Source organism: Tamandua tetradactyla, chromosome X (assembly GCF_023851605.1).
Source record: "Tamandua tetradactyla isolate mTamTet1 chromosome X, mTamTet1.pri, whole genome shotgun sequence".
Classification (NCBI taxonomy): domain Eukaryota; kingdom Metazoa; phylum Chordata; class Mammalia; order Pilosa; family Myrmecophagidae; genus Tamandua; species Tamandua tetradactyla.
Window position 1 is genome coordinate 152,520,615 of NC_135353.1, and position 12,122 is coordinate 152,532,736.

Genomic DNA, 12,122 nt, shown 5'->3' on the forward strand with positions numbered 1-12,122 from the left:
AAATAAATAAAACAAGCACTCCCCAAGTCAAACAGATCTTTGACAAATATCTATTTCGGAAGTTGGGGACTCCCATGGTGACTCTTAAGTCATTTTGCCTCAATTCTCTTGGGTGCAATTTTATGAAGTATGTACTTATTATTAAAACGGGACTGAGTTCTTCCAGAGAGTTCTCTCTAAGCAGCTTGATTTCCTAGGATGCTGACTGGCCATTCCTGGCCATTACTGAGATTTTAAGCATTTTGCATTTTCAAATCTCTTTGTCCTTAATCTGCTAATTAGCATTCCAAACAGAAATAAAAAGAGGCAAAAGGATTACAGTCTACTGCCAGGATGCAGAGTAATAAATAGTTATATGTAGCTTCCTTCTTCCTCTTTCCCTTTCCACCCCACCTGTCTTCCCTAAATATATACTTTGACAACTCAGTCTCTGTGGCCCTCTTATCTATGTCAAAACCTAAGTGAAATCACTTCGCTTTTTCTTTCCCATGAGCCTCAGCTGGTCTTTGCTGAGGTAACCATACTCTCAGGGACCACCACTTCTAGCCCCATCAGAGGCTCTCAGATCATTTTGTTGTTGTTTTGTTTCTTTTTTTTTTATAGACTTTACAGATTAGTTGTATAACATTTTCTGTGAAATGATACTAACCTGCCTCAACAAACTTCAAGAACTAGGGAAATCTTTGAAGGTGAGTAAAGTCATTGGTTGGCATGTCAATGAAAATAAGAGAAATTATGATTTTAGCATTCTGGAACTCGGAAGATAAATCTCTGCGCACTTCTGAATTTTATCTTCAGATTAAGCATCTATTTATTTCCTATTTTAAGGATTCGCACAATGAAAATACAGTTCATTTGGTTGATCTATGGCCAGTCATTAGTTCTTTTTTTCACTCAACCAATGTTCTTTAAAAGTGGGTTCCCCCTTTACACTTTGCAGCCTACGATTTGCCCATAGTATTCCATGCCAGACACCAGACAGAGGGCACACACGAACAAATGTGCATACATGTGTTACCCTTACAGCACAAGGTTTTTTTAAAAGTGAGATTTTCCTATCTTAGGACTCCTCTTCTGACCTCTCTTCACTCTTTCTCCCATTATAAAGCCATGGAAATTTTGTGTCTTTTATAAGTGGGTAGAGATGATTCTAATAATGCATTTGAAGGGGCATATGCCAATTTTGTCCCATTGTCAGTTGCTGTTTCCTTCGATGTTTTGTCTCTGTCAATAAGAAATCCTACAAGGCCAGCTCAAATCCAACCTCACTCATGAATCCCAAGCACTCAAGTCCGCATTTTCAGTCCCTTCTCTGAGTAATCAGAACATCAGGTGGGTATTTAATTTCTTGTCTGTTGGTCTCTCCAATGAGATCCATAAGCTTCTATGATTTAGAAGAAACGAGATCATGGACATATAAGCAAGCCAAAAATATTATGCAAATGTAAAGGATCATAAATCATGAACTTTATGATTTCATATTTCCTATTGTTCCTAGTCTAATGTTGATATATAGCATATGCTTAATACATACAAGTTGATTGATTTATGCTTTCAAAAGTCTCCAATGATTATCTAGCAAAGAACTGAAATAGAATCAAATATTTTTATATGCTAATGTATAGCAGTTATTCTAGCAGTACAAGGAGAAAATATTATCAAACTCACTTATAGATAAGTTGTAATTATTGAAATTTGACAGGGAGACTTAATAGCATGGAGCTGTAAAAAGAAAAGGGCATGGGACTCTTTTTATATCAAGATATTTTTTAAAAGATACCTACTCTGATTTAGTAACTCAAATCCCGAATCCATCTATGGAACCCATCAGTGAGTTGCAATTCCATATTTATATTAGAGAGCTAGGTTCACATCAAATGTCTCTGGACTAGCTATAGCCTGCAATCAAATATAAGCTTTAGTGGAAACCAAATGACTCAGTAAGTTGGTCCAGTCCATTCTGAGACTGATGCCAACATGGCATCAGGAGAGAGGATTAAGGATGGGTTAATATATACATATATATATATATATATATATGGTAGAAATAATTACAGGATGATAACATTCTAAAAAAGAGAGAGGGGAGGGAAAAGAAAGCTTCAAAGATGTATGCATCAATCTTTAATGCAATTTTAATAAAAATTCTTAACTAAAGGCATAATGTTAAATAGGTGTTCTTGTTTAATATACTTAGAAATTATAAGTAATATCTTAATAAAACATGAAATAAAAACTATCCAATGTTCCCAGTGGTCTAGAGCTGGACAGGTCTACAGCAGATGTAAAAACGTGATTTGTGAATATGAAAAATGGAAATCTTTGCCAACAATTTATGTGGTTAACTTAGAAGAGAAAGGTTGCCATCTCGGGGGAGTGTTCCTAAACCTGTTCTTTACGGCAACCGTTGCTTTACTAGAAATACAAATATTAGATAAATCAATGCACTAATAAATATTAAATATTCATCTATTATTTATACTGTGACCATTTCTAAAAGTGAGTTTGAATTGCTTCCTGATAAAAATATAATAACGGCATTAAAATAAGAAGTAGAAACCCATATTGAAGCAGATGAGATAATTAAGCCAGAAAAACTAAAGATAGTTGGAAACTGCTGAAGTTTTTGGCAGCCAAGTCAAAAAGAGAAATCAGTGAGCTAATAAAACAAATCATACCAGTTTGCCAAGATTAACAAGTTTGCATAACTATTAAACATGCTGGCAAAGGAAAAACGAATATCAAGTTATTAGGGCCCCAATCATGCTATAAAATATGTTAGTCTAATGCTGCAGGAATTTAGCATGTTCTTTTATTAAAATTCACTTGGCCATAAGACTGAGCTGGGAGTACTTAGGAGTAAAATCCTATTTTACTAGATATGAGTATATAGATTGTGATCAGATTTTATACTCACTGCCTTTTCATGTTTCCCAGTTTCCCATCTCTGAGAAGGAAGAGATCAGAATCCACAATAATATTTACAAGTCAACCATTATCATTAAAGTCCAGCCTTTGGCTGTGGGTGAATTCCCCACAGCAAGTAAACCTGCCTGGTCATTTCCAAAATTCAGATCTGTTCGAAAGCATACATTGATTTCTTTCAGTAAACGAATTTCTAGTAGGGGGCCTTTGCATTGCCTGTACATTTAACAGGGCCAATCAAATTAGCTTGATAAGACTGGCCAAGAATATATGACAGACACAACAGCCTCCAATGCTATCCAGAGATGTAGAAAACAAACAAGAAAGCTGGGCCAGATATGTCACCCTTGTGGCATCACATTCAAGGACAAGGGCAAGAGCAGCGTGCAAATTTATTTTTAAAAAATTCCCAATGAGCTAGCTAAATTTCCTATTTTGCTGGATGTCATTTTACAAATTTTGCTTAAAATGAGCTGTCAGGTTGGAGTCCGATGACATTTGTTGTAACAAGATTTAACTCGTACAGAGTTGTAGAAACCTGGACCCGTTCCAGAAATTATATTTGGTTTCCTATATAGTTTGATGAGTCTCCCCTATGAGCCACTTAACATTAAATGATAGGGCAGGCTCTCTACTACATTGGGCATGTATGGAGTACTAGCCACAGCAAAAGCCCCAAGGCATCTCCCTCACTATCACACTCTCCAAGATAAATTAGAGGGAGTTGCCACAGTTCATGCCAGCACTCTGATGTTATTAATTCTATCTTTATTATTAATATTTGGCATGGCACACAGTAATAACAGGTAAAATTCACTGTGCACTTACTATGTGCCAGATGCTGTGCTAATCACATGGATCATTTCGTTTGATCCTCACCACAAACACACAAGTTAGGTATAATTTTTATCCCCATTTGTGATGCACTGCAATGATGGACCTAATTTTTCACTACCAACCCTATCCATGCACTTTGCTGGGTAACTTTCCAGTTCCTTTTGCTAAAAAGCAGTCTATTTCCCTGCCCTATAAAACTGGACTGGCCTTGTGACTTTTTGCTTTGTTAAGAGAATGTAGACGTGATATAATGCCAGTACTGAACCTGAGCCACAAGCATGTTTCTGCTTGTTCTCTTGCACCTCTGCCATCACAACGAAAGCATGCCCAGGCTAGTTGGCTGAAGGATATGAGATACTTGAAGCAAAGGTGAGATATCGCAGTCACCTCTGCCAAAGCCAGCCTAGATTGGCCAATCCCCAGACATTGGAGCAAGCCCAGTCAAAATAAACAGAGCCACCTAGGTGACTAGCAACTGACTGTGGATGCAACAGCAAACCTCACTGGCATTGTTGTTGAATGCCAGTGAGGTTTGGTGACTGTTTGTTACACAGCATTACTGCAACAATAGACAATTATTGTACCACTTATAGATGGAGAAACAAGGGCTCAAAAATGTTAACTAACTTGCCCAAATTGTTAAGAGCAGAGTTGAGTTGAGATGCTGATGCATTTGTATAAAACCAGATGTGATTTCTATATAAGGTCAATATTTTATAATTATACTTAAAAGTCTTTTAAAAACAAAATCATTTGTTTTGCCTTAACTCAGACAAGTCTTCAGAAAAGACCCAGAGGAACTGATCTTAATAATAATAGGTGATACCATGTACTAGAAAAACAAAAACAGGGACACTCAGTAACCAGAGAGAAGATCCTTTCTTTGCATGACTTGTGTCAAAGGGACCTTTATCTGCCCAATAGTCTTTCTGAGAGTAACTCTTGTGAGTAGCAGCATCTTCAAGGAATGAAACACCCCTCAGTATAAGGGCACTGCTGTAATCCATGAGACTGACTTTCATGTGACTTCTGCCATCGACATTAAAGTTACATCTCATTTACTCAACCATGGTGAGATACAGTGAGCAGGGGAATTGAAGAACTTAAAAAATATTAATGGCAGTACATCAATTCAATTATCTTAGCTCACTAATGAGGGGCACTCCTAGTGTCTGGAGGTTGTAAGTTCAAACTCCACCACTGCAATTGGACCCATGTGGGTACTTAAGTCTTCGACACCAGCTGCAGCAGTATGAGGAGGGAGGAGAAATCTGTTCTTAGGATAAGAATTACTAGTAGAATTGATCACACACAGCAGCTCAGAAAAATGGGAGATACTGTAGGTCATCAACAGCATTACTTGGGGACAGGAGAAATGCCTTCATCATAAAGGGAAAAAAAGAATAAGCTACAAGAGTGCGGAGGAAATGAGTAGATTGTTTTACAGAGTGAGTGAAGATTTAATTCTTCATTTAATAAAGTCTGAACCTAGTTTAATAAAAGATTTGTTCCTCTTTTACTAAATTAACCTTCTGCATGCAGAATGTATTAATATATAATAACAGATGACTTTAGCTATGATCACCTTATAACAAAAACACAGATTTGAGGGAGCAGCAAAAAGCGCCTATTGGCAGAGTTGAGCTATATGAATAAAAATTAGTAGTTTGGGAACACAGTGCCTATAATGAAATAAAATAAGATATGTTTAATACAGAAGAATTAACTCAAGAAAGGAACTTCAATTTAACTGAAATTTCTAGAAACTGTAGTTAAAGCAGAAACACCTTTCTTTTTGCATCAACAGTTAACAGAAAATTGTTCTTTAATGTGTATGTTCACAATTATGTCTTAGTAACTAAAGAATGGTGAACACAAAAAAAATTTTAGATGAAAATCTTACAGAGCCTTGGGGTCACCATTCCAAACATCAGCTATCACTCCTTAGAAAGGCATAGGTGGAAAATACTGGAAATTGAGTTCAATGCGCACACCAAGCCCCAGATGTACCTGCACAGCTGATCTAACACTAAACTTTATTTCTGATAATCAGGTTGTTTCTTATTGTTCTCCTTTTTCTCCCCAATATTAAATAAACAAAAAAATGCAATTTCAACTGGGGGATCTGAACTAAGTTTTCACTGTGTGTGTCTTTAAAATTTTGAAATTCTAGATGCAAAACCTATTCCAACTGTTTCCTATCTCTAAAATGCTAAAAAAAAAAAAAAAAAAAAAGGTAGAGAACATTATGCTGAGTGAGTCAAGCCAAAAACTAAAGGACAAATACTGTATGGTCCCACTGATGTGAACCGACATTCGAGAATAAACTTGGAATATGTCATTGGTAACAGAGACCAGCAGGAGTTAGAAACAGGGTAAGATAATGGGTAATTGGAGCTGAAGGGATGCAGACTGTGCAACAGGACTAGATACAAAAACTCAAAAATGGACAGCACAATAATACCTAATTGTAATGTAATTATGTTAAAACACTGAATGAAGCTGCATCTGAGCTATAGTTTTTTGTTTGTTTGTTTGTTTGTTTGTGTCTTTTGTTTTTTTCTTTTTCCTTTTTTATATATATATTTTTTTATTTTTTATTATTATTATTTTTTTAATTTTTTTCTCTATATTAACATTCTATATCTTTTTCTGTTGTTTTGCTAGTTCTTTTCCTAAATCGATGCAAATGTACTAAGAAATGATGATCATACATCTATGTGATGGTATTAAGAATTACTGATTGCATATGTAGAATGGAATGATTTCTAAATGTTGTGTTAATTTCTTTTTTTTATTAATAAAAAAAGAAAAAAGAAAAAAATAAAATAAAATAAATAAAAAAAGGAAATGTGTACCTTTTATTTTTATTAGAAGAAATAATTTCTAATAAGTGTGAATTAACTACAGGATGAGCCACTAAGAAGTCTGGTCACCTCATTCCAGTCAAAATTGGTGAAGATTCAAGTGTTTTACAGAGAGAGGCAAGGGAATGGACATTGGCTTGGAGCTAGATTGTCTGGGTCTGAACCCTGCACCTAAGCATTTTCAAGCTGCATAATCTCAGGGAAATTACTTAAACTCTCTAAACCTCACATTCCTCATCTGGAAAATGGGGACAGTAATAGCAATTATAGGCTGGCTGGGAGGATTTAATGAATTAACATATTGAGAGCACTTAGAAGTAAGCTGGACACCTAGTTAGACCTCAGCAAAACTTACCTGATTATTATCACCACCAGGCCTTAAAAAATATTATCTCGTGACCATCAGTCACGGTAGGTTCCTGGTGACAATCCCTTCCCTTCCTAACCATTGTCAGGATCTTCATCTGCTCTCCATGTACCTGAATATATATCTAGGAAATTTATTCATATGTTAGAGCTGTAACTTATCATTACTAAGAAAAAGGAAATGGAAAAGAAAAATAACACGTGATAACTTCAGACATAAATACACATACACACACATCCCCCTCTAATCCTCTCTCCTGTCATTTAGGTCACAAAGCACACAGACTGAAACTTTTCATAGTGGGATGAGAGCATCATCTCTATTTATGGTGACAGTACATGATGTATCCTCAGCAGTGATGGGGGGGGTTGAAAAACAAAGTATTGCTGTCCAAGTCAACTGGCCTATCTGCTAACATGAATTTTCAAGACTTGTTTTGTTGATTGGTGTTTTTTTTTAAGTGGTAATTCTTTGCAAACAAAAGAATAATGCTGAGGCCTCGCCACTCAAAATGTAGTCCTTTGACCAGCAGCATCAGCAGCACCTGGGAGTGCTGCTCTTGGGTCCTACCCCAGACTAACTCAGAATCTGCATTTTAACAAGATCCTCCTGTGATTTGTGTAGTTGTTGAAATTTGAGAAGTACCTGAAGTTTCACCTTCTGACCGAATTCATTTGCTTAACAAATATTTTTGGTATTTGACAAAACAATAGCAGACTTTCATCTGAGTTAAGATTCTCTGGAATTTGTCCCATTGGGGATCTTTCTGTTTTTCTTGTTCTTTGGGCTATAGCTAATAATGCAGAACATTTTTCAAGTAAATCAGTGGTTCCAGGTGGTGCTTGGATGGGAGCCCTGTAACAAGGCTATAAAAAGAAACGATATTTCTCTCTTATAAGTTTCCAACTTAACTATTCCCTGAGGCAAATACCTGTGGCATAACAGAGGCAAATAATTTTATAGAGGATAGCTGAGTATCCCAACTATCACACTATACTATACCATACCTCCATGTAAATCAGAATAAGGGGGGAAACTGCCGAAATCAACTTTTAGAATGTCCACACTCTGACACAAGAAAAAGGGACTTTCACACCAACACTGAGAAAAATACGCTTAATCCAAATACCTCACATATTACTTAAAATTCCTCTATTGCCCAAAAAAAAAACCCACCTCCTGCTATATATAAAAACTCCATTATCTCTTAATTGTTTTATATCCCTCCCAAAGCTTATAATGTTACCACACTATGATTATTTGATAAGTTCTCTGTCCCTTTACTATGACCCAGGAGCAAAAGAAAACACGAGGGTAATGAGCATTCTAAAATAAGACATTAACTCCTCAGTGGATTTATTGGCAAGAAGTTCAATATAAAGTCTCAAACTTTGCAGAAAATTCTCCAAAGTAACAAAAGACAATAAAACGTTGTTTTAACAGAGGTAAATGTACTTAGATGTATGGTATTCCAAAGAAAACTTTAGCACATGATACATAATTAGTTATTATGTATCAGTACATAATACCAACCATTTGAATTATGATGACTTAACGGACTTTATGTTTTTGCCTTTAAAATCAGTGTTTAATCACCACCTGTACCAACCTGATAATATATTTATAATTGATTGACTACATGAATTTTTATTAGTTAACCATACCTAGATATTTTGTTTCATACTAACTGTGAAATATAGTTCATCAGAAAGAAGACAACGCACACTAAAGAAAAACCTGGCTAAATCCAAATTTCTAATTAAAAATACACCTAATCCTCCAATGTAGTTAAAACAGACCGTAGAAAATACACCGCCACAAGAGGAGTCTCTAAATTCATGACCTTGAACCTCATCTAGGCTGTTACTGCCTGTAGGGAGTCATACTACATTTCCTCTGCTGATTCTCTTTGCCACTCTCCTGCACTAATTCACACCTTCTTCTCTCTCCTCCAACCTCCAATACCTACTCTCCCATGCTCATTCTCATTCGACGACCTCTGCTACTATTCCACTGAGAACACCAGTAGAAGCAGAAGAGAATGCCTACAGTCCTCCACTACCACTGCTAGCTACCTACCTACCAGCATCTGAACCCACAAACTCCACCTTCACCCTATCACCATCAACGAACCATCCACACTTCTACCTGAAGCCAGTTCTTTCACTTGTACAACCGGTTCCCACTCCTTTTTCCAATTCAAGGACATCATTCCAGCAAGTCTTCCCTTTCTCTCCTATATAATCAGCTTTTCCTGCTCCCCACCAACTTACAAACATGTGATTTCTCCCCTCTTAAAGCAAATGTTCTCTTGACTCCAGCTACCACCCCATTCCCCTGCTCCCACTTACAACAAAACTTAACAAAAAAGAAATGTCTTTGCTGTTTGCATTTACTTGCATTCTCCCTCAAACCCCTTCCAATCATGCTTTTGCCCACCTCCAACAACACATCACCAAAACTATCTCATCAACATCACTGATGAATGCCATCTTGCAAAATCCAAAGGTCAATCTTTGGTCATCTTACTTGACCTCTCAGCAGCATTTGGCACAGGTGATCACTCCCCATTCATGATATATTTTTTTCACTTGGGTTCCAGAATACCTTACTCTCTTGGTTTTCTTCCTACCTAACCACTCTCTCCTTCTCAGTCTCCTTAGCTGATTTCTCCTCATCTCTCCAAGCTAGTATCTTTGTGCTCAGCCACGGGCCTACGTCACTTCCCTACATTCACTCCCTTAAAGATCTTATCCTGTCTTACATACATTGATGACTTCCAAATTTCTATCTCCAGCCCCAACCTCTATCCTGAATTCCAGACTCATATATTCAACTCCCTCCTTGACATCTCCACTTGGAAGTCTAGTAACATCTCAACTCAACATGTCCAAAACTAAACTTCCGATTTTCTCTGCCAAGCTAGGTCCTCACACAGTGTTCCCAGTTAACAGCAGTTCCATACTTCATATTTCCATTTACTCAAAAGCTCTTACTCTTAGATCCCTCATCTTGTGTGTCAGCAAACTGTGTCAACTCTACCCTTCAGAATGTATTCGGAATCCAACCACACCTGACAACTTCCACTGCTACCATCTGGTCAAAGTCACCATTATCTGTGGCCTGAACCCTCCAGCAGTCTCCTAATTGGTCTTCCTGATTTTACCCTTGACCCCTACAATCTCTCCTCAACATAACAGCCAGGGTGATACTTTCACAATAAGTCATATCACATCAGGTCTTTGCTCAAAACCCTGCATTGCTCAGGGTAAAAACCAACATTCTTACAATGGCCTGCAAGGCCTTACAAAACCCCACTGCTCCTCTGTTATCACTCTGCCCTCACATTTACTTCTCTTACCCTCGCTCACTTTGCTACAGCCATATGGACTACCCTGCTGTTCAGTGAGCCTTTCAGGCACTGGGGCCTTTGCACTAGGTGTTCCTTCTGCCTGGAACACTCTTTCCTGCAGATATCTGCCATTTCTGATTCTCTTCTCCTTCAGATCTTTGCCAACTGTCATTTTCACAGTGAGGCTTTCCCTGACCATTTTATTTAATCCTACAGCCCACCCACACATATACCTCCAGCACTCCCAATTCCTCTTTACCCTGATCTCTATTTTACTTTGTCCAGAGTCCTTATCATCTTCAAACACACCTGTTGATATATTGTGCTGATTTTTCTATTATCTGCCCACATATTAGAAAGTAAACTCAATGACGGCAGGGATGTTTATCTGTTTAATTCTCTGCTATATCCCAAGTGCCTAAAACAGTGTCTGACATATTATAGGTATTCAATAAATATTTGTTGAATAAATGAATGAAACTAAACATCAGTTTTTATTAGTAGCTATATCTGCCTGGGACATTAATGCAATTACAGCAATCGAAAACAGCCACAGATAACAGGTACATGGAGGTTCATTACACTATTTTTTCTACTTCAGTATATGTTTCGAAATTTCCAAAATAAAAGGGATTTTTAAAAATTTTATGAAAATAAAATAGTTATAGAATGCTTTCTGTGTGGATAAATGTCACATCTCTAAACTTTTTAGGAAAGCATGATATAAGGAGAGGAAAAGGGCATTTATTTCTATTTTTAAGCCACTTAATAGTTAAATATATTACAAATCATTTCATCTCCAGGTCTCCAACTTCCTCATCTCTTAAACAAAGAAGACTGACTAGAAAATCTCTACCGTTTGTAATTATAAAAGTTGAAATGTTCAATCATAAAAATTACCTAGGCCTTCTCTTTTCCTAAGCATTGATGAATTCAGGAGAAATTCTGACTTTATGTGGCATGATTTCATATTTGTTTTCTCAATTCTAAATTTCCTTAATTTTCATGACTGCATTCTACATTCATGTATGTTTAGGCTTGAGCTTTTAGTTAATATTGTATTAAAGGAATTCGTCTCCCAAGCAAAACTGTTATCTAGATTTATTGTTTGAAGAACAGAAAGACAGATATTGGCCTCTTAATTTAGACCTCACCAACTGGGAGAAGACACTTACCATCCCCTTCTTATCTTCCTGGAAGTGCATATCCACAAACATTCTTCCAATAACATAAGGGAGGGCACTTTCAATAAAGTTTACACATTTGTCCCACTGAGGCAACAAAGTTGTGGTCCCCTGGATTATCTGTGAGAGATAATCAGTCCAGATTAAGCATCACTTGGAAAAATTTATGGCTGAAAAAAAATGCAAATAACCTGAAGGAAAAACAATCTTCAAAATTTTGCATACTCCAACCCATTTGATCTGTGTCAGATAGTAGAGACAAAGGTGAAATCAGACAAAGAAAAAATTTTTGCTGGCTCCAGTTACATTTAAAACAGAATAAAAATGTGTTGACAGTTGAAAAGAATATATTTCTCTTTCTTCCAATTTTTCCCATTAAACAAAGGATTTTTATAAAGCCATAGCTTTTTTGCAGTTAGCAGGGAATGTCCCTGTTGTCCAAGAGTCCAGATAGTATTTAATATATAGAAAGAGGATTAAAATTCCACAAGGAAAGGTCTAGAATCAACTGGGATGATAAAGTTCTTTCCCAAAGGAGATTTCCTTGCGCTGGGTAGTATACTCACAAGGCAGACCAGGAGAATATGGCT

At 36.8% G+C, this 12,122-nt stretch overlaps 1 protein-coding gene across 5 annotated transcripts in view; it reads right to left on the bottom strand.

Annotated features, from left to right (window-relative positions):
* The window catches only part of PHEX (phosphate regulating endopeptidase X-linked), a 291,954-nt gene that overhangs the window by 182,357 nt on the left and 97,475 nt on the right, over positions 1 to 12,122 (bottom strand). For 4 of the 5 annotated variants that reach the window (XM_077146741.1, XM_077146742.1, XM_077146743.1 and 1 more), the window contains one exon: positions 11,524 to 11,652. The exons of the other annotated variant lie outside the window; for it this stretch is intronic. In XM_077146741.1, the coding sequence (XP_077002856.1) occupies positions 11,524 to 11,652 (129 nt within the window). The remainder of the gene's footprint in view (positions 1 to 11,523; positions 11,653 to 12,122) is intronic. 5 annotated transcript variants of the gene reach the window in all.